The following is a 23,893-nucleotide window of genomic DNA, read 5'->3' on the forward strand; positions in this document are numbered from 1 at the left end:
CTGCTGCAAACCTCTCCTTTCACCTGGGATAAAGTGCATAACGTACTTTGCCACATCTTTGGGCGATTTGCGCTTTGCACATTGTCCCATGGGGAAGGAGAGGTTTGTTCTATAAAGGTAAAAAAAACTAAACAAAAAAAAAATTACCAGTAAGTAAAAAAGTTAAAAAAGTTAAAAAAAAGTTAATATGTTCTATTCTAAAGTTAAGAAAGTTATTGCTTTGCAGCCTGGTTTTTTCTTTTTTTTTTTTTTTACCTTCCAGGTGGACCAACCGATCGACTAGCTGCAGCACTGATGTGCATTCGGACAGAAGCATTGCGCTGCTGTCAGATTACACGCAAGTCGGTGTATGCGGCGCTGCAAGACGAGATTTCTCCTCTGCAGTAAAAGATATGTTTGCCGAGGCATATGAGCTGAGGAGGTGGCGGTGTTCATATACTTTGGCAAACACTTTGTATATATATAAAAAAAAAAATCCCAGCAATGATTTATTCATCCACATCGATTGATGTGAATGGAGAAATCGGGTTTGCCAGGGCATACGAGCTAAGTGGGTATGGATGTTGGGCGGAGCTCCTATGTCCTGGCAGACGCCTTTCCCCTCCTTTTTCTTTTTTTGGCAGAGATTTTTTCATCCACATTGATCGATGCGAATGAAGAAATCTGTGCCGTTCATTTTTTTCTTTCAGCCCAGAGTCTGAACGGAAAAAAAAAAATCTCATTACCTGTATGCTTAATATAAGGAGAATAGCAGAAACTCCAAATGCTGGGCATACATGTAATGATTGCGGAGACCCTCAAATGCCAGGGCAGTACAAACACCCCACAAATAACACCATTTTGGAAAGAAGACACCCCAAGGTATTCGCTGAGGGGCATATTGAGTCCATGAAAGATTGAAATTTTTGTCCCAAGTTAGCGGAAAGGGAGACTTTGTGAGAACAAAATCAAAAAAATCAATTTCCGCTAACTTGTGGCAATTTTTTTTTTTTTTCTATGAACTCGCCATGCCCCTCATTGAATACCTTGGGGTGTCTTCTTTCCAAAATGTGGTCACATGTGGGGTATTTATACTGCCCTGGCATTTTAGGGGCCCCAAAGCGTGAGAAGAAGTCTGGTATCCAAATGTCTAAAAATGCCCTCCTAAAAGGAATTTGGGCACCTTTGCCCACCTAGGCTGCAAAAAAGTGTCACACATGTGGTATCTCCGTATTCAGGAGAAGTTGGGGAATGTGTTTTGGGGTGTCATTTTACATATACCCATGCTGGGTGAGATAAATATCTTGGTCAAATGCCAACTTTGTATAAAAAAATGGGAAAAGTTGTCTTTTGCCAAGATATTTCTCTCACCCAGCATGGGTATATGTAAAATGACACCACAAAACACATTCCCCAACTTCTCCTGAGTATGGCGATACCACATGTGTGACACTTTTTTGCAGCCTAGGTGGGCAAAGGGGCCCACATTCCAAAGAGCACCTTTCGGATTTCACAGGTCATTTACCTACTTACCACACATTAGGGCCCCTGGAAAATGCCAGGGCAGTATAACTACCCCACAAGTGACCCCATTTTGGAAAGAAGACACCCCAAGGTATTCCGTGAGGGGCATGGCAAGTTCCTAGAATTTTTTATTTTTTGTCACAAGTTAGTGGAAAATGATGATTTTTTTTTTTTTTATACAAAGTCTCATATTCCACTAACTTGTGACAAAAAATAAAAACTTCCATGAACTCACTATGCCCATCAGCGAATACCTTGGGGTCTCTTCTTTCCAAAATGGGGTCACTTGTGGGGTAGTTATACTGCCCTGGCATTCTAGGGGCCCAAATGTGTGGTAAGGAGTTTGAAATCAAATTCTGTAAAAAATGACCTGTGAAATCCGAAAGGTGCTCTTTGGAATATGGGCCCCTTTGCCCACCTAGGCTGCAAAAAAGTGTCACACATCTGGTATCTCTGTATTCAGGAGAAGTTGAGGAATGTGTTTTGGGGTGTCTTTTTACATATACCCATGCTGGGTGAGATAAATATCTTGGTCAAATGCCAACTTTGTATAAAAAAATGGGAAAAGTTGTCTTTTGCCAAGATATTTCTCTCACCCAGCATGGGTATATGTAAAATGACACCCCAAAACACATTCCCCAACTTCTCCTGAGTACGGAGATACCAGATGTGTGACACTTTTTTGCAGCCTAGGTGGGCAAAGGGGCCCATATTCCAAAGAGCACCTTTCGGATTTCACAGGTTATTTTTTACAGAATTTGATTTCAAACTCCTTACCACACATTTGGGCCCCTAGAATGCCAGGGCAGTATAACTACCCCACAAGTGACCCCATTTTGGAAAGAAGAGACCCCAAGGTATTCGCTGATGGGCATAGTGAGTTCATGGAAGTTTTTATTTTTTGTCACAAGTTAGTGGAATATGAGACTTTGTATGAAAAAAAAACAAAAAAAAAAACAACATCATTTTCCACTAACTTGTGACAAAAAATAAAAAATTCTAGGAACTCGCCATGCCCCTCACGGAATACCTTGGGGTGTCTTCTTTCCAAAATGGGGTCACTTGTGTGGTAGTTATACTGCCCTGGCATTCTAGGGGCCCTTATGTGTGGTAAGGAGTTTGAAATCAAATTCTGTAAAAAATGACCTGTGAAATCCGAAAGGTGCTCTTTGGAATATGGGCCCCTTTGCCCACCTAGGCTGCAAAAAAGTGTCACACATCTGGTATCTCCGTACTCAGGAGAAGTTGGGGAATGTGTTTTGGGGTGTCATTTTACATATACCCATGCTGGGTGAGAGAAATATCTTGGCAAAAGACAACTTTTCCCATTTTTTTATACAAAGTTGGCATTTGACCAAGATATTTCTCTCACCCAGCATGGGTATATGTAAAAAGACACCCCAAAACACATTCCTCAACTTCTCCTGAATACAGAGATACCAGATGTGTGACACTTTTTTGCAGCCTAGGTGGGCAAAGGGGCCCATATTCCAAAGAGCACCTTTCGGATTTCACTGGTCATTTTTTACAGAATTTGATTTCAAACTCCTTACCACACATTTGGGCCCCTAGAATGCCAGGGCAGTATAACTACCCCACAAGTGACCCCATTTTGGAAAGAAGAGACCCCAAGGTATTCGCTGATGGGCATAGTGAGTTCATGGAAGTTTTTATTTTTTGTCACAAGTTAGTGGAATATGAGACTTTGTAAGAAAAAAAAAAAAAACATAATTTTCCGCTAACTTGTGACAAAAAATAAAAAGTTCTATGAACTCACTATGCCCATCAGCGAATACCTTAGGGTGTGTACTTTCCGAAATGGGGTCATTTGTGGGGTGTTTTTACTGTCTGGGCATTGTAGAACCTCAGGAAACATGACAGGTGCTCAGAAAGTCAGAGCTGCTTCAAAAAGCGGAAATTCACATTTTTGTACCATAGTTTGTAAACGCTATAACTTTTACCCAAACCATTTTTTTTTTTTACCCAAACATTTTTTTTTTATCAAAGACATGTAGAACAATAAATTTAGAGCAAAATTTATATATGGATCTCGTTTTTTTTGCAAAATTTTACAACTGAAAGTGAAAAATGTCATTTTTTTGCAAAAAAATCGTTAAATTTCGATTAATAACAAAAAAAGTAAAAATGTCAGCAGCAATGAAATACCACCAAATGAAAGCTCTATTAGTGAGAAGAAAAGGAGGTAAAATTTATTTGGGTGGTAAGTTGCATGACCGAGCAATAAACGGTGAAAGTAGTGTAGGTCAGAAGTGTAAAAAGTGGCCTGGTCTTTCAGGGTGTTTAAGCACTGGGGGCTGAGGTGGTTAATCTGCTCATAGATGCAGTGATTCTGTTGTTAGCTTTGATATTACCTCACAGAACACTTGTATTTTACTTCTGCTTTGCCAGTGAAATTTCCTCATCCAATGTTATTTGTAAGATTTCTCTTTCTGATGAGCCGTGGCCTCAGCCGCACTGTCCTGGTGAGGACAGCTATTCTTGTTGCTGAGTTTTTCCCATCTGAGTCCTGCCGAAGCTCTTCATGATTCAGCAGACACTTCCTCTGCTGAAGTAATTACTTGTGCTGGAACATTTGTCATTATTAGTTGATCTTTGTAGAATAGCATTATTGCTTGACAGCAGGAGAGCTGATGCAGAAGCCCTCCTAGAATGAAAGCTTACAGCATCCGCTGTTTGCGGCAGCTAGTAATGAGTGTGACATTGTCAGAAATGAATGGACTTACTTTGTATGCCGGTGTCAAGCAGAAAATAATATATTTCCTACCAGAAAAAGTCATTATCGTGATATTGTCTAAAGAAAAAATTGGCATCAATTCCTTTGGTTTGCTAAAATGTGATCAGGTAAAATGATACCTGAGGTTTTCATATTATGTGTTTCTTAAAGGGGAACATGCAGAAAAATTAACAGTTGTGTTTTTTTTTTCCAGCATGGGGTAACCTTGGGAATGTACTGAAGAGCCAGGGCAAAATTTCTGAAGCAGAAAAAGCCTACAGAAATGCTTTGTACTACCGAAGCAATATGGCTGATATGCTGTATAACCTGTAAGTATTGTATGCTGGGTGTCCCACTACTAAATATAATGGGAGGGAGTCCTTCATGCTGTAATAATTCTCTCTATTTTAGCCTCTGAAAATAAACAACTCCATAATAATAAAAAGAACAATGATGTTTGCTTGGATTGTGTTATACTTCTGCAAAGCAGTCTTTATATGCCTATCTATACCTTTTAAGCCTTTCCCTTTTTGTATTTAAGTTTTTTACTCCTTGCCTTTCTGAAGCCATAGCCTTTCTAATTTTCTGTTTACATAGCCGTATAGGGAATGCTATAAAAATATAACCCATAAAACGTTGCAGAATTGTGTTGTTTTTTCCAATTAATACCCCATTTGGAATTTTTTCTACCTCCCAGCTGGATTTAGAAAGTACAACTTGTCCCGCAAAAAACAAGCCCTTATACAGTTATGTGCATGATAAAATAAAAAAGTTATGGCCCCGGAAATGCAGAGAGTAAAAAATGAAGATGCAGAAACTAAAAACCCTCCCGGGGGGGAAGGTTCAATTTTAGGGAAAGGTGGTGATTAGAATTTTTGTATTTTTATTTATAGCTTAAAAAATATTTTTATTCCTTTTTTTTTTTTTTCTCCACTTTTACTTAACTTTTTTTTTAGGCCCCCAAGGGGACCCCAACATACTATCATTATATACTCACTAACTTATATAACTAATTTATCCATTGCGGAATACAACGTTCAGTATATTCCAATGCTATGCTGATACCTACAGGCTTTCATTGGAATATACCAGTATTAGACCTAGAAGCCTTGTACAGGCTCTGGCGTTGTACTACTAAGGAAAGCTTTCCCTGATTTCAGCCAGGGGAAGGCATTCCTGCCCAGAGCGTGTGCTTCTGGGTTGTTTACCTTGCAGTTGTCGTTGTCTTATTTGACCACAGCATCTGAGGGCTGTCTGCTGTGTGAAAAAGCATGAACCCAACTAGGGTTGTCACAATCCCACCAAAATTTTGATTCAATTTCGATACCATAAAAAAGTATTGCGATACTCGATACCATTCGATACCACGCCAAAAAAATAAAACACCAAAAAAGCAACGTGCATTCCGCATTTAATGGAACGTCCTGCCCATCCTGATCAGTCCTATCCTATTTTTTGGGGGGACAAGGTGACAAAAAAATAGCAAATCGCGCAGTATTGATTAATTTTTTTTCTGTTATGTCGTTCATCGCATAGGAGATATTTTTAATATTTTAAAAGTTTGGACTTTTCGGACGTAGCGATATGTAATTTATTTATTGTTTATATTTTTTTATGTAAAATTGTGAAAGGGGGTGATTTATACTTAATATTATTCTTATATTTATTTTTTATTTAATAACTATTAGCCCTCTTCTAGGGGCTAGAACCTGGGATATTTAATCCCTTGTCCTATTCACCCTGATAGAGATCTATTAGGGTGAATATGATTTCACACTCTCCCTGCTGCCTTGTGCATAGTACACAGAGCAGCAGGGAGCTTACCATGGCAGCCAGGGCTTCAGTAGCGTCCTGGCTGCCATGGTAACAGATCGGAGCCCCGCGATTACATGTTTTCTGATACTAGGCTGCGCAGTAGTGCAGCCTAGTATCGGTAAAAGGCAAATCCCGGTATCGACCTACCGTACACCCAACAGCTATGGCGCTCGTTCCGCTCCAGAGCGGGTGCCATCTTTAAAGATCGGACATCCGCTGTACCATTAAGGCAGATCTGTTAGGAAGGGGTTAAAGATGACAAGTTAATATTTTGCTTGTGAGGACCTAAATGTGGTTTACTGGATATGGAATGAAAACCAAATGTCACCTTTTCGACTATTACAGTGACCAAACGCTATTAAAGGGGTTGTCTGGGCCATAGATATTGATGAGCTGTCCTCAGGATAGGTCATCAATATCAGATCAATGGGAATCCAACACTCTGCACCCCGCCTATCAGCTGTTTTCAGCTAGTGCCAGCAGGGTTGGACTGGGATCTAAAAGTGGCCATGGAAAAAAACTAAAAGTGGTTGTAGATGGGTCCAAACTGACAGAAGGTGAAGCAACGAAAGAAGCGGGGCCAACGAATGTAGGCCATCAGCAGTAGGTTGTGCCAGCAACACTATAGTGCAGAACATAATATTGCCTCAGTAGAACCAAACATAACTGCAACACAAAATACTGCTACTCGAGCCACAGTATTCAACTGTATCACCGTCCTTAGGGCTGCAATATCATTGAATTCAGGAGGGCACCTGTGGCCACTGAGCAGTAGGTTGTGCCAGCAACACTGTAGTGCAGAACATAATATTGCCTCAGTAGAACCAAACATAACAGTGCAACACAAAATACTGCTACTCGAGCCACAGTATTCAACTGTATCACCGTCCTTAGGGCTGCAATATCATTGAATTCAGGAGGGCTCCTGTGGCCACTGACCAGGTGCATAAGTGCCTGATGATCCTGAATTAGTTAATGCTGAGAGCATCAGATCTTTATGTACCTGGCTGGTGGCCATGAGGAGGGCTCTGACGGCTCCCTGGCCCTGGATCACTAGGGTTTATGGCTATTCGGTGCCCAAGTGCCAGAAATAACGCGGTAAACAGAGCCAGAAGCAGACAGCTCCATCCACTGTGCAGTACTCATGCTGGTTTGCTGTAGATAAGCTCTGATTGACTTGACAGCTGATATGTGGGGGTGCCGGGTGTCGGAATCCCACCAGTCCCATATTGATGACCTATCCTAAGGATATTTCATCAGTATCTAAAACCTGGACAACCCAAGAAGTTATGCGTCACCTTTTAACATCCTATCGTTTTTAGTTGCTGTTTAAAGCGAACCTGACAGCTTCCTTATGCTGCTCTCACCTTGGACAGCATAGTTTTATAGTACTGGCCTTTCTTAACCCCCAATGTGCACCAGCGCTGCCAGAGAGATGAGTCCGATGCTGTCCTCAGTGAGGGCAGCATAGTGCAGCTGACAAGTTCCCTTTAATTTTTTCTATACAGTAGTTCCTCAAGGTGCCATATCAGTTGGCTCCAGAAGACCCATTGTAAGTTGAAGCTCTGTGGAAAACCAGTAATTGTGTCCAATTCTCCCAAAATATCAACTCACAATACAAAATGAAGATTAAGCAGATAATATCAAGTCCCTAGATATAAAAGTCGGAATTTGCTGACTGAAGCTGTATTTATGTTCTTTGAGGACAGGAGCTTCTTCAGGGTTCTGTACTGTACACAAAGGTTAACAGAAAAGTAACACAAAGCCGACCTCAACATCCGCGCCAAGTTCTGCTGGTAAAAAACCCTTTGTGAATGGTGGCTTAGAAATGTATTTGTTCTTGCCTGGCAGAATGCTCTTCATCTCATGAAGCCAACATATAGGGCTCTGTACACAAATGATGTTGGCAGCAGAAGGCTGCATACCATAAAACTAATCTTCCCTCACAATTCTCGCTGCGTATATTTTCAAATCACAAAGCATAAAATCTTATGGTGATGTGCTGCAACACAGGCATAACCAGATTAATAAAGCTTTGCAGCCTCGCCTTGACCTGTGTGGAAATAAAGTGTATTTCACTCTCTAAAGCCTGGTGTGTCTACCTGGGAGATAACCGAAACCTGTGTTGTGTATCCTCCTACTGTATATCACATGCATTGCTCCACTTGTCTGGAGCTCGCACTTTCTCACGGTATAGTGCACTTTCTTGATTTTGCTGAATTAGCCAAATGAACTATAGAATTGTTCAGAAGTTAAAGGGGTTTTCCTATCTACAGATTTGTGGTATATACCGTTAGCTAGAATGTACCTCAAATGTCAGGTGCAGGTCCCACCACAAATGTCAGGTGCGACCCACTCTTAGCTCGAGAGTGCGATGCGCGTTGCATTTCTCCCCATTCACTGCTATAAGACTTCAGGCTCTCTCGACTTTTCTCTTTGGGGGCACCGTTCTCAAGGTAGAAGCAGTTCACAAAGGTATGTCCCACACCTATCTGACATGTGTGACATATTCCAGCGATACGGCACAAATGTTTAGAAGAGAATACCCCTTTAAATAACTACTTTTTTAGCATCTAAAGGGAATTTTGTGAAGATTTTCATTCTCAGCTTCAAAATGGACAACATTCCTCATTTTCACATTGAAGTCTTTTATTTGTATTGATGAGCACCATGCATGCTCTTAAATTTAAAGGGATGTGTCACCTATAAGGGCTCTTTCACACGGGCGGATCCCGTGCGTGTCATCCGCAGCGTTAAAGAGAGCCAAGCCCCGTTCCAGACAGCAGAGACAAGGAGCATTAACATGACTGATAATGCTCTTTGCCGCTCTGTGATCTTTTTACTACAAAATCACAGTGAGATAAAGTTGTCACCGTGATTTTGTAGTAAAAATGTCACAGAGAGGCAAAGAGCATTATCAGTCATGTTAATGCTCTGTGTCTCTGCTGTCCAGAGCGCGGCTTGGGTCTCATTCACGCTGTGGATGACACGCACAGGAAACAGCCCTAATTTTTCTGATATCGACACATATACTTTTTTCTAATCTGTGTTTATTTTCCCATTGTAGATTTTTTATTCTATTTCCTGAAAGTGATTATGGGGCGGCCATCTCGCTGCCTGAGCTGTTCTTAACAGCATTTAAACAATTGCTTTACACCAGCCACATGGATCATACACACAATGGACATTGACTTTTATGGGAGAGTTTTCTAGGCAAGCTCTGTGACCTCTGCAGAGGTCAGGAGGGAGTAGATAAGCTTTGACAATCATCTTTTGTGAGTGATCAGATCCTGTGTCATCTATATATAGCTGATGTCTGTCGTTCTAATCCTGCCTGTAATGATAAACGGATAACTGCAGTAAAGTGATCTGTACAGATCAAGCAGTGATGCCTATTAAATGGCGCTTAGTGGCCAGTGCAAAAACTGCAGGTTTTTAGGCTTTTTTAAAATATAAATAGTGACAAGGGGAAATAAAAAAAAAAAGCATCACCAAAAATTCTTTAAAATATTTTTCATGTAAAAACATGATCTAAACAATAGGTAATTTTCTAAAGACACATTCCCTTTAAGCAATATATGTCCATTGTAAGGACATACACATGTAATAACACCACAGTGCCACTCTTGTCCATGGGCTATGTATTCTATTGCAGAAAAAAAAGCAACCCCTTCCTTCTGATTTTAATAATTTCATGTAACCCCTTTAAAATCTTTGGGGAATGCATTAAAAAGTACTATGATTATTTCAGTGATATAGCCCTGTTCTTAATGTGAGATGTAGCCCTTTAAGATCCCCTCTGCTTTAATCCCTTCCCGACCAGCGCCGTAATAGTCAGTTTTATCGCACATCAAACGTTGTAAAAAAAAAAAAAATAACGTAAAACTGTGGTGGAATTGCTTTATTTTTCACCCCACCCAATTTTTTTCCCGCTTCCCACTACATCATATGCAATACTAAATGGTGGCGTTGGAAAGTACAACTTTTCCTGCAAATGGATACATATGGCTATACATATGGCTATGTGAACAGACAAATAAAAAAGTTATGGCTCTGGGAAGGCAGGGAGCGGAAAACAAAAGCGCAAAAAAAACAAAAAAAAATGGGGTACAAAGGGTTATTTACTCTTTTATTCTGCTGTCAACATCCCTTGAGATGGTGTCAAAGCATTTTAACACCTAAACTCTTTAAAGGCAGCATTTTTTATCAGCTTAGCTAAAGTGTTAATACACTCATTTAGGAGCACTCGTAGATTTGATGGGAGTTCTACCCCCACGATCACGAGAACAAGGACCCCATACCCCTGAAATGAACAGATCGGCCGGTTGGCATGCGTCCATTCATTTCTATGGGAATTCCGGAGATAGGCGAGCGCGGTACTCAGCTATCTCCGGAAATGCTATAGAAATTAATGCAGCGCTACGCGCATGTGCGACCAGCTGCTCCGTTCATTTCAGAGGGGAACTGGTTCCCCATTTTTGTGATCAGTGGGGGTCCCAACAGTAGGACCCCCATCAATCTAATAGTTATACCCTATCCTATCATTCATATTATTCTACTGTATCCCACTGTGAACTCTTCCAGGTCTTCAAAAGTCCCTTGCGTTCATAGCTGGGAGTGTCTGGCAGGGCTTGTACCTTGGGTGCTTGTGGTGTCCGGGGGCACCAATAAGCCTCCTTACCTTGGATAGGGTATTTGGGCTAAAGCAGCAAACTGGATTTTGCCCCTGAATGAAGGATGATCTAGCTACCGCTCTACCTAGTAGCACTTTATATTGTCTACAAAACTGAACAAATACACTTATTTCCCATCTCAAGAATAGGTGGAAGCATGGCAAAAGTAAAAAGCAGGGTTTTGCTTAGAGAAGAAACCTCTGTGATAATGATGTAAGTAATCATTTGGTTCTGTCATACCAATGGTATGTGTAGCTAATGAACTCTCCCAGTAAATAGGAAATGATACATTGTACATTTGGGGCTAGCTAATAGTGAAGTTGGACAGGTTTTGGACATTAGAGTGGGCTTCCCAAGTGTCCCCTAATTGCCAACAGAAATCTTTTACTTGGAAAGCTTAATTTCCTATTACAGGCTCCTGGTGCACCTGGATTAACATTATTGGGAAAGGGTTCAAGGCCAAGTTAACTGTTGGTCATGCATGAAAAGTAGCGAGTAGGCTGTTATGACAGAGCAAACAGCATTAGGTATCTTACTAAAGAAATGTTGGGATGGGAAGGTGACTTGTAGGTGTTTTCCTGAGGCACCGTTAGATTTTATGTGCAAAACAAATCTTTCTGTTTTATGCATCCAGTGTGCAGCATGTGTCATGTTAAAGGAGTTTTCAGCTTTTCCCATATTGATTATCTATCCACCAATATCAGATCGATGGGAGTCTGACTCGCGAAGGAGCGCTGCGTTCTCTTTTCTGTTTACCTGCTTGCCATCAACGTTGCAGCACTGCAATTACAGCTTCTGCATCCATTCACTTCAATGGTACAGAACAGTTATAATTACACTGCTCGCCTCTGCAATGTCGGTAGAGAGCACATAAACAATGAAGAGAATCCAGCACTCGTTCTCCTCATTCAGCTGATCGGCAGTCATCAATGTAAGATAGGATAGCAGGAAAAGCAGGACAATTTCTGTGATGTTATAAATTATCCTGGACTTAAGCCAATCACCAGGTTCCTATTCATTCAGGACCTTACCGGATCCCCATTGCCCCGTTTCAATGCTTTCTAGTCCTCTGTTCTTTTATACTGTACATCCTGGTCCCTCTCGAGATGCAGGAAATGACCACAAAGATAATTACTGACTGAGGAGGGTCAGGAAATAAAGACTTAGGGGATCGGGAAGTGTTAGAATGGCAGCTGCTGAGAATCGGTAAGGTATGACTTATTTTATTATTTTAGTCAGTTGTGAGGCTTTTTTAAATGTATTTCCCAGATTAAGGAAAGGACACCATTCATTTCATAGGAAACGTCTTGATTGGAGTCATGCCCACAGCAGTAATTGTTTGTTCATGTGTCATAGAAGTCAATCAAGGTGTAAGGTTTTATCTTCTGGGAAGACATGTACATATCTATTAGTGGACTAATGGAATCCTTTACAGCCCATGTTTATTGATTGCTTCCGTGTTCAATTAGAACCGAGATATGCAGTTTATCCTCTGTTAATGACACTAGAGAAAAGTGGCAACCACACTTCTATATATCTTGTGGTTTAACAGCCTGAAGTGCAAATTCAATGCATTTTTTTAATAAGCACTCAATAAAGCTGTTAATTGGTTCTGTTGTTCATTCAGGTTGTTGTAGGTATGACATGAAACACGTTCCCAGATTCATTTGGTCTCTGTTTATTTTGCTATACGGAAAGCCAAGTAGAAATTGTCATTACACAAGCATTTAAAGGCAAATATTTATCACTGGCTCCCAGCTACTTACATGGTGGTAGTAATGAATTGATTCTTTTTTTCCAGCATTTGCGTGATAGTTTATATTAGAAAATAAGGAAATTTCCTACAGGTAACAGTAATCCACACTTAGATTCAAAGGCCCCATAAATCGCAGGGTTTCCAAATCAACTTCTCAGCTGGCTAGACTTTGCTTTTGGTTTCCAATAACTATAAAAAAAAAATAAAAAAAAAGATTTTTAAAAAATCACATGCATGAAATTTTTAATTCCCAACTGTGTCTGTTCCACTTCTCCCCATAGCCTCAAGAACCAAGAAAGTACAATTTTTAAAAATTCTTTCTATTAAATAACTTTTCGAGTGATCTGAAAAAACGGTATTTAAATGGGTAAAAAATCTCCCCAAAAGCAGCAATTGTCATGAAGTAATAAAGGAATGTATTTCATCCCCTGCCACTTCCAGCTCTGTGCATTGCTTACTTAGCTGGAGTTATGGTTTGCTCATATACCTCCTGTAACTGCTGCAATCAGTCACTAGCCTCATCTGTCCCAAGCCATATACCGCTAGGTCCGTGATTAGCTCCAGCTTTGTCTGCTGTATACAGGAATGCTATGGCTGCAGCCAAGATTATATCTGCAGCAAAGAGGATTAAATCTGCGTCTTTATTTATTTATTTTTGCTTTATATAATCATTTATTTTATATCTTGCACTGATGCTGCATTCTCCATCTGCGGTTTTCAGACCGCGGTTTTCACACATTGTGAGATGACCACACCATGGGAATAAACTAGTCCTGCATGCATTCAATTCCTCCTTTAATGATATTTTAGTGGCAATGGCCGGTATGCCTAACAGCAGGTTAGTTTATTCAAAAACAATATGTACACTGATAAGCCATAACCTTAAAGCCTTATGCCTAATATTGTGTGAGTCCCCTTGTGCTGCCAAAACTGATCTCCCCGTGGAAGCATGGGCTCTATAAGACCTCTGAACGTGTCCTGTTTTTATCTGAAACCAAGACTTTTCCAGAAGATCCTGTAAGTTGCAAGGTGGGACATACGTTCATGGATTGAATTGTTTTTTCCAGCACCTTCCTCGGATGCTCAATTGGATTGAGATGTGAGGAATCTGGAGGCTGGGTGGCATATGTCAAAGTACTGTCAAATCCACATGAATGCCAGGACACAGTTACCCAACAAAAAGTGTCCAGAACTTCACATGTTTCAATCCAGGACCTGGATCTGAACTATTTTGTAATTGCATATAATTAAAAACTGATGCTATAAAGTCACGAGGTGTTGAGCACGCTGTAGTTGCACAAACATTTGCAACTTTTTGGAGCATTTAGGCAAAGCTCTACACTTTTCAAAGTAGCAAGTGTTGTGGGGTCGGCATATGGGGACTGTCAAATTTATTTTAATCTATGCTAGGAAACTGGCATACATTATAGCCGAAATCTCCACCTGCTCCCTTGCTGGTGTAGATCTCTGCTTTGGCACATGGATCTGCACAGATATGTCACAAGTATTAAGAGGCATGTGCTTCCTAATAATTGTGGAATATAATAACATTTGCAAAGACAGGTGCACTCTGCGGTCTTACTAAACCCTCATACTGATGTTAAAATTGAGAGATTAGCCAACATATCCTACTATGGAGGACATGTCTGAGCCTGAGCACCGCGCCAAGGTTTCTCAAATAGCTCGGGACCTAACACTCACTTACCTGTGCCGTATGGGCAATACTAGGAGCCAGTGGGCAAATTACAGGAGCGTAAGGTCCGACTCAATAATTGTGGCACATCTAATGCAAGTGGGGAGAGATTAAGACCAGAAGACCAGCATGTAAAACGCCAGTCTTGATAAATCTGTTAGATTTTGTTGGATAACTCTCTGTATAGCACCACCTTCTTTTTTCTCTGTCCCTGAGGTGGTCACACATGCTCAGTTCTATCATCTGCCACCAATCCTGTCTTCTGGTAGAAGCTGTGACATTTACAGGGAGGGAGCTATCATCTGCCACCAATCCTGTCTTCTGGTAGAAGCTGTGACATTTACAGGGAGGGAGCTATAGCAGAAACAACATGCCCCCTGAGCTGTGATAAGGAGAGAGATGCAGCAGAAGGAACTCACCCCCCCCCCTGAGACTGGACACACCCCTGAGTTGCGAGCCTGAAATAAATCTAGCAGAGAAACTGGAGTAATAAATTGGAAGTGTTCTTGTTCCATGTTTGGTACATGGCTGGTTCTAGCTTTGTTACCAAGATTGTCATGTACTATATAATGACAGAAATTTTTTACATTAATCATTGGATAATTCTTTTAATTGAAAGTGGAAAAGGAAGACTAGAAATCAAATGTATAAAGGTTTTTATGCATGGTGAAGAAAAAACATGTTTAATGGCTTACATTTCTTAGATTTTTTATTTATTTCCACATTTCACACCAATCCCCTTCCTGCTTTCTGGAATATAACTGTTTATTAAGGCAAATGCAGTAACTTAAACCGGGCGCTTGTGTCATACAGCTGGTTAGTAAATAGGGCAAGCTTTATACTAATCCCCTGGCTAAAGACTGGAGTCAAGGAGGACCTTGCAAATGGATCCATGCCAGGGTGGAGACAGTGTTCTCCTCCAGCTGTCCCTGAAGGTACACAGCTTGTTTTGACCTGTTTTAGCTCAGGCAGCATTTAATAAACCGTTATCTAGGTGCCTCCTGTATTGTTTAATTAAATAAATTCACTTCTGCATTTTATTTCGCAACCCCCTGTGGCTTCACGGGAAACCGGCTTTGATTAGTGCCATAGCAGCACTGAATATCTAGCACATCTTCAGCTAACATGAAGAGAGTTGGTGAAATTATGCAATTCCTACCTGTGTCTGTCGGGTCTCTTGTGGCTATCAAAACAGCTCTGGCAGCTTTTCCATCTGCACAAACTAATGAATGGCTTCTGATTTCTTCTTATCAGTAATCCATTTAGATGCAGACAGATGGTGTCAAATACAAAATGAACAAAAATCGATACCCCATGTTTATTCATACTCTGGTCTTTTATTGGCAATTAAAACCAGAGCAGAGTCTAAATGTATATGTTAAATTATAATATAACTTATTATTTTAAGAATCAAAAATAGACATAATAAAATGTACACATTTAAAGGGACTGTCTTTGTTGTTATAAAAGACAGCCAAGGCAACATTTGTTATAGAGTAATAAAATAGCATATATAGTTCATCCTCTGCTACTTCTGGTGTTGCAGCTCCGATCCTGACCTCTGCTGCAGCAAAGACATCCACATAAACTCCTCATAACATCTGCAGCCAATCTCAGGCATCAGCAGTATATTGAACAAGACCACTGAGGCCAGTGATTGGCTGTAGCAGTCACGAGGAGTATAAGGGAAATAAGGGTAATAAAAAAAATGAACAACTGATTGTTTTAGCTGACTGATGACAGATGGTCATCATCTAGGAAGCTTTCACCATGCAGTAATATTCATTCTGTGAAATAACATTCCCACAGTAAAAGATTATTCATTCAGTTAAAGATTGTTCATCCTTTGCCTGCTGTCATTAAATATGTGAGGCCAGTTTAAACAGCTATATTGGCAATGTAGACTAAAATGCGTGTGGATGCATTGGCATGATGATCATTCGCCAGACAATTGTTCATTCAGTGGTTGTTCAATCATTATCCTATGTCCGTCTAATGTTTATGTCCACCTTCTTAGACTTTTCAAAGGGAACTCCTCAAGAAAACACGCTTTACGTGTATGGTATTCTAATATTGTTATACTAGTGCACTGTAGTGCCAAACGAAGGGCCAGCAAATCGTTTATCAATCATGTTCCTTCAGCCAGACTTGAGAGAACTTGTATGATACTTCCTTACTGTTCTGCCCTCCTTGTTACTAAAGAGGGTGGTCTCACTATGAGTGGCCATTTACCATCTAGTTTGGTAGGGAATTGTCCATATATATTAGTTTAGCAGAACCTGTTCGAAGAGAAAATCTCACATTAGATATATTAACAAAATACAATTGTCATCATTGACCAATGGATGCAGTAAGGCTTCAAAAATATTGGGACGAGGTTAGGGTGAAAAGGGCTAGAAGAAATTAAAACATCAAATTATTTAAGTTTTTGGGATTTCCTAAAACAGAAGGCATTTAAATGCTCATTTCCATCATATATTCACACAAGATATTAATCCTCATTCTGGGAGTGTTGATGGAGAAATTTTCCCTGGTTAGCTATGCATTTAGAACCACTTGTGTATAGCACAGATCCAGCCTAAAGGATATAGGCTATTTATTCCAAATTGCATACGGCTTATTAGTGCAAGATATTTCAACAAACACTAGCCTGTAAAAGGTCCACTCCACATGGTTTCACAAACTATTTCACACCATGAACGGATGTGTCGCTTAATATTTTAATAGTTTGGACATTTTCAGTTGCAGCAATACCAGTTTTGTTTATTGTTTTTATCTTTTAATATGTAAAAAAAAGAAAAGGGGATGATTTGAGTTGTTCATTTTATTTTTATTTTTTAAGTGTGTGTGTATATATATATATATATATACATATGGGTGTAATGGAAAAAAATAAAATGTAAAATTTTTGCCGAGTCTCATTGATGTAAAAGATATTTATGCTAAATTTCAAGAAGATTGGATAATATTTAGAGGTTAGAGCACACTTTAGGCAAAAATAGGCAAAAAAATAAGATTTTTCAATGTTAATTACTTTTATTGGGAAAACTAGAAATCATAAACTTAAAATATTATTATAACTAGACGCTAAGATTAATAGGTAGTATGATAGGAAAAACATGTGTTATATTAATCAACTTTGAACGATGCAACCCCTTCTTTTGTTAGCTTGGTGACGACTTTTCTGTGATGCTCGACTACCCTCCACAAGAATTGTTTTTGTTGTTCGTCCCTGACCAATTCGTTAAACTTTTTTATCAGAGCAATTCCTCTTTCTGCGGTATCATTGACCACCTTAAGAGCGTTCACATAGCTTCTTAGAGAATCACTGCAGTATTCTGTCACGTCGTGGATCCCAAAAAATTCAAAGAACGTCTTTGTTTTATTAGTAACGAAATGGCTCAGGTTTTTTCTTTCAAAAACTAGGTTTTTACCCTCTAATCATTTCATTTCCTTTTTATTTGCAGTCAGTTTGCTATGGCAAGCCTCGGAGCCTTTGCGAGGCTTTAGGCTGCCATAGTACTTGACCCTAGCATCTGAGAGTTTAAAAGATTGATAATAGCGCCGTCTCCAATATGTTTTTTTGTGGCCGGGTGTCAGCTGCAGTACATACATCCCTTACACATAAATGTCATACTTTTACACCCACGTATCAATACAAAAATTACATTAATGGAATCCTTCATTTTACATACCGTTATTTTATTTAATATTGGTTACTGATTTTAATTGATGATACTTTGGTAGTTTAATAGGTTCTCAAAATGTCAGACGTTAAATAAAAATGTGAAGGCTTTTCACCACAAAATAAAATACTGGACTGGAAGTCTTGTAATCATTACTCCAATGTTTCAAGTTCCAAATCCCCTGCCCCTTTCCCTACAGCCATAGAGTGATAACATTTCCCTGAACCCACTACAAAAAGGGAGCTTTGCCGCATATTTCATACAGATTTTTTTTCACTGTAGAAATCTGTTTGCAGTTAGCCCGACTGATCATGAGAATTGGGGTCCTGTGTCCCACTCCCTATGAATGAAGTGGTGCTCAGCATGCATACTGCTGCTCCTTGCATTTTCTATACGACTGCTGAATATAAGTATGGTACTCAGGTACTGATCTTCAACAGTCCAGTAGAAATGAATGGAGCAGACTTGTGCTCAACCACTGCTTCATACAGAGGGACAAGGGGTGTATAACGACTTAGCGTCAGAAGCTGAGAGAGATTATGCAGGAGGGGCTAGAAACGTCAAAGGTCCTCCCTTCTTATGATCGGTGGGTGTCCCAGCAGTCAGACTATCACCGATGAGACACTTATATCCTATCCTGTGGTTAGGGGGTAACTTTAAATGTAAGGAGAACCCCTTTAAAGGCATCCAGTTATTTGTAAGATCTATGATGTTAGTCTGCTTAGGTTGATGTCAAGGAGGCTCTAATTGTAGTTCTTACCAAATCTTTTACATGTTAGGTTATCACTTAAAAGTTTGGTGTTTCCAATGTGTAGTTTGTATGGCGTCTGAGTGTTTTGCTTTAATATTTTTTTACTTTGTAACTTTGGACCCATGAAAAGTGATGAATCCTAAAGCCATAGTTTGTAGAAAGCATATTTTAGATAAAATGCCTGTATTTTATTTGAATTCCTTGGCATTCGTACTATGTGGGCTCTGAACAGAACATATTTATTGTTTCAAAAAATAAGGGAAAAGTCAAAGATAACTACACAAACAGAACAAAACATTTTGTCTCTGTTGTGCTGTGTATTTGCGTATAATAAATAAAAACTGGTGGTCGCAACCAGAATTCTGCTCAAAACAGATATGAGAGCAAATATCAAAACCCATAAGTGTAATAAGTAAGAAATTTAATTACAGGATATAAGGCTATCAAACAGAACCTATTATTGTTACTTTAAATCAAATAGGTGTACACACTGTTGCTGCTCTTTAGATAATGCTTCCAAGCGAGCATGCTGTAACATTTTACTTGTACTGCCTGCAAGATTATTCTGGATTACAGGGGCAGACTGTGAATTTAAAGTGGCCCTGGAAAAAACTAAAAGTAGCCCGAAGTTGTAGGCGAGTCCAAATTGACAGAAGACGGGGCAACGCATAGGCATGGCCAACACAAACCAAAAGTAGGCAGGGACAACAGAAGTAGGTGGAGCCAGCAATATCGTAGTGCAGTGCAAAATACCACCCCAGCAAAACCAACTACCACAGTGCAGCACAAAATACTGCCCCAGGAAAACCAAGTACCACAGTGCAGCACAAAATACTGCCCCAGGAAAACCAAGTACCACAGTGCAGCACAAAATACTGCCCTATAACCAATCTGAGGATGGTGATACAGTTTAATTCAGAAGGCCACCTGTGGCTGCTGGCTAGATGCATAAGTATATGATGCTCCTAGTATTAATCCTGTGATTATCAAATCATTATGTACCTGGCCAGCATCTGTGAGGGTCTTCGGGGCATTATCTCACTGGGAAATTTCCCTGTAGTGTATATAGCAAGCCCGCCCCTGCTGGATTACAAAAATCCCATTTTAATCTGAACATTCAAAACTGTGGAAATCAGTGGCCATCATCAATAGCAATCAGTCTTTTGGTTTACAGTGCATTTGAAAACTCTTTGTATGTTGTTGCCATGTGCTAAAATTGAAACAAATCTAGTTTTTTTCCTACCATCCTGCCCTCAATATCCCATAATGACAAAGTGAAAACAAAATGTTCACTAATTTATTGAAAAGGAAAAAGCTAAAATTTCACATGGACATAAGTATTAAGACCGTTTGCTATAACACTTGAAATTTAGCTCTGGGGACCTCCCATTTCTCTTCATCATCTTTGTTTCTGCACCTTGATTGGAGTCTACCTGTGGTAAATTCCATTCATTGGACATGATTTGGAAAGATACACCACTGTCTGTATAAGACAAAGAGCAAAAACCAAGCTATGAATAGAAAATAACTTCCCATGCCGCTCACAGACAGGTTTGTGTGGAGAAGGGTACAGAAATTCCTGTTGCACTGAAAGTTCCCAAAAGCAAAGTGGAATCCATAATTCTTAAATGGAAGAAGTAAAAAAAAAACATGATTCATCCTATAGCTGGCCGCCCCAACAAACTAATTAATTGAGGGATAGGTCCTTGGTAAGGTTACTTTCACACTAGCGTTTTAGCTGGATCCGGCAGGGTTCAGAAAAAATGATTCCGTTACTGATCATACAACCATTATCATCCATTATGAACGGATCTGATTGTATTATCTTTAACATAGCCAAGACGGATCCGTCATGAACTCCACTGAAAGGTTATGGGGGATGGATCTATTTTCTATTGTGTCAGATTGTGTCAGAGAAAACGGATCCGTCCCCATTGACTTGCATTGTGGGTTATGACGGCTCCGCTTCCCATGACAGAAAGAAAACTGCAGCATGCGGTATGAGAATGCAACCAAACGGAACTGAATACATTTTGGAACATTCCGTTCTGTTCAGTTACGTTTTGTCCCCATTGAAAATGAATGGGGATAAAATGGAAGCGTTTTTTTAAGGTATTGAGACCCTTTGACGGATCTCAATACCAGAAAATTGAAACGCTAGTGTGAAAGTAGCCTAAGAGAGATGACCAAGAACCCAGTAGTCTCTCTGGCTGTGCTCCAAAGATCCTGTGTGAAGATAGGAGAAACTTCCAGGTCAACCATCACTGTAGAATTCTTCCAATCTGGTCTTTGACAGAACGGCCAGAAAGAAAACCCACTTGGAATAAAAAAAAAAAAAGCAACTAAAGGACTCACAGACTGTGAGAAACAAGATTCTCTGGTCTGATTAAACTAAGATAGAACCTTTGGCCTTAATTCAAATTATCATATCTGGAGGAAACAAGGCACTGCTCATCATCTGCCCAATACCATCCCTGCAGTGAAGCATAATGGTCACAGCTTATGCTGTTGGAGTCTTTTTCAGCAGCTGGTCATAGTTGAGAGAAAGCTGAATGGAGCAATGTACATAGATATTCCTAATGAAAACCTGATCCAGAGTGCTCTTGACCTTAGACTAGGCCAAGGGTTCACCTTCCAACAAGACAGTGAGCCTAAGCAGACAGCCAAGACAACACATGATCAAGTTCTGTTTTCACTTTATCATTATGGGGTATTGAGAACAGAATGACGCGGAAAAACTTTTTATTTTTTTATGTTTTATCACAAGGCCGCAACATCAAATGTGAGAAAAGTGAAAGGGTCTGAAAACTTTACAAATGCATTGTATATGCAGCAGGGATAATTTTTCTATACATACCTTTTGACCTGACTGTTAAAGGCACCCTATTTACTGTATATTAAAAGTTACCTTTCATTTCCATTTCTGACATGTCAGAAGTTTTCATTAATTGGGTCTAGGTCCTGAGACCCCAGTTATGACTTGGCTTAGTACTGTGTGCCCTGTTTCTGTTAGGCTTTGCGTAAACTAGTATTATGGCTGACAGTATAGGGCAGTGATGGGGAACCTTTTAGAGACAGAGTGCCCAAACTGCAACCCAAAACCCACTTGTTTATCGCAAAGTTCCAACACGGCAATTTACCCTGAATACTACAGTCCAATATAGAATATCTTCCATATACTTTATTATTTAGCTATAATAGCCTGCTTACATTTAATGCGCTGTCTGTGCTGTTCATAGTGCTCCCTGCGCTGATGAATGGCAGGAAAAGTCTAAGGCATATCGGTACACCATAGATTTTTTTTCAGTGTGCGGGTGCCCACAGAGAGGGCTCTGAGTGCCACCTCTGGCACCCGTGCCATAGGTTCGCCATCACTGGTATAGGGGGTATAGACTATGGTGGCCACTGCTTGCTCCTAAATTGTTTTTGGAGTGAAGAAAGAGGGTGGTTGAGTATTGAGGAAGACAGTGTAGAGCCCCTTCTTGAATTACAGTGTAGCTGTAGGTGGGAAGCCTGCCAATCGTGACAGCTCATCCTGTTAGTTGTACTAGGGTCAGGATAGAGGTTAGCGTGCATACAGGCTAAAGCCACAGTGAGACGTCATCTTGTTGGTGAGTAATGAAGTGTCCTCAACAGCCTTCTATAAGGCATGTGAAATACACTATAAATTCTAAAATGTCAACTCAGTTACAGCTCCACTGATTACCAGAATTACTCCTGTTAAATACTCCAGTCAAAATGTATTATTCCCAAAACTAATAGGAGCAGGATTTAGTTAATATTAGATAACTGCTGTACATGCAGGTTATTCATACGTTCATTAAAGTAGCTCCAACATGGAGCAGTAATCATTAGAATGTATGCAGCAAATCCCTAGAATATTTTATGATCCTGTTTTACTTATGAATATGTAAAATGGCTTAAAAATCCCCTGCTAGTTCTGCCTTAGTAGTGAGTGTAAAATATAGCATTTTTGAAGCAGTGCTCTTTTTCTGGCATATTAACTTTATTGAGGGGGTCTTGAGATTGAGAACGCAAACTTTTAGCCAGACAAGACTAGTTCTCACTCTGGAGGACTCACTACAACCATGTATCACATTTTCACCCAATTGCTTCCAATTAATTCACTGTTATAGTTAACTGTGTACTCCTCTCCTCATCAACTGTACCCTATGATGGCTGTTAATTACTAAAGCTTCGGGACGGTTTTCATATATTCCAACACCAGATTTTCCCTATTTAGCTGTCAGACACTAGCGATCTGCTAGTGTCTGCTCTACCTAACCATGCTATTGTAATCCCTTTCTGTGCAGCGGTTACCCCAAAAAACGTAGTTTTATTGGTATGCTAATGAGCCTCTAGGTGCTATGGGGACGTCTTTTCAGCACCTAGAGGCTCCGTCCACTCACTATTTCCGCCGCCCAGCGCGCTCCAGCCCGCCCCTCTCCTCTAGATTGACAGCCCACTCGCGCCTTCGCCATGTGCTTCTGTATTCGGCGCAGGCGCAGTGACTGTTGGACTGCTCCCTGCGGCGTAATCGGCGCAGGCGCAGTGAAGATGCCGGCGCAGGGAGACAGTCACTGCGCCTGCGCTGAATACAGAAGCACACGGCGCAGGCGCGAGAATTCGTCCGAGATGCAGAGAAGTAGTCTGTCAATCTAGAGGAGAGGGGCGGGCTGGAGCGCGCTGGGCGGCAGAAATGGTGAGTGGACGGAGCCTCTAGGTGCTGAAAAGACGCCCCCATAGCACCTAGAGGCTCATTAGCATACCAATAAAACTACGTTTTTTAGGGTAACCGCTGCACAGAAAGGGATTACAATAGCATGGTTAGGTAGAGCAGACACTAGCAGATCGCTAGTGTCTGACAGCTAAATAGGTGAAAATGTGGTGGTAGAAACCCTTTTAAATAAAATTTCAATCCCCTGTGTGTGTGTGTGTGTGTGTATATATATATATATATATATATATATATATTTATATATATATCCCTGTTGAAAAATATTGTTAAAGCTCTAAATATAATATACACAGAGGGGAGGCCCTCAGTATTATTTTTTCTGGTAGGCACAAGAGAATTCAGTACAACCCTTCCAAGTAGAAACCGGTAAAACATTTACTGTAACTTTGGTTTACATTGTGAAGAAAACAAAAATCTCAAAATAAGTACAAAACAAGCAAAGTAAAATTAAAGTATATCAGACCTCCCAGAGTGACTAACTGTGATCCTACTTACCTGGTCCGTGCCTTTGGGTTTGGTGTGTATCACTCCCTGGCCAGCTCTT

The 23,893-nt window shown here is 40.2% G+C and overlaps 1 protein-coding gene and 1 long non-coding RNA gene across 2 annotated transcripts in view; both read left to right on the forward strand.

The window, feature by feature from the left end:
- The window catches only part of TMTC2 (transmembrane O-mannosyltransferase targeting cadherins 2), a 315,620-nt gene that overhangs the window by 172,889 nt on the left and 118,838 nt on the right, over positions 1-23,893 (forward strand). Inside the window, exon 4 of the mRNA XM_040413087.1 lies at positions 4,452-4,566. Coding sequence (XP_040269021.1) covers positions 4,452-4,566 — 115 coding nt within the window. The remainder of the gene's footprint in view (positions 1-4,451; positions 4,567-23,893) is intronic.
- Positions 6,985-17,507, forward strand: LOC120979657. Its single transcript, XR_005774356.1, has 3 exons — positions 6,985-6,994; positions 16,932-16,935; positions 17,167-17,507. It is a non-coding gene; the product is annotated as an uncharacterized LOC120979657 (long non-coding RNA).

The sequence above is a fragment of the Bufo bufo genome, chromosome 1 (genome assembly GCF_905171765.1).
Source record: "Bufo bufo chromosome 1, aBufBuf1.1, whole genome shotgun sequence".
Classification (NCBI taxonomy): domain Eukaryota; kingdom Metazoa; phylum Chordata; class Amphibia; order Anura; family Bufonidae; genus Bufo; species Bufo bufo.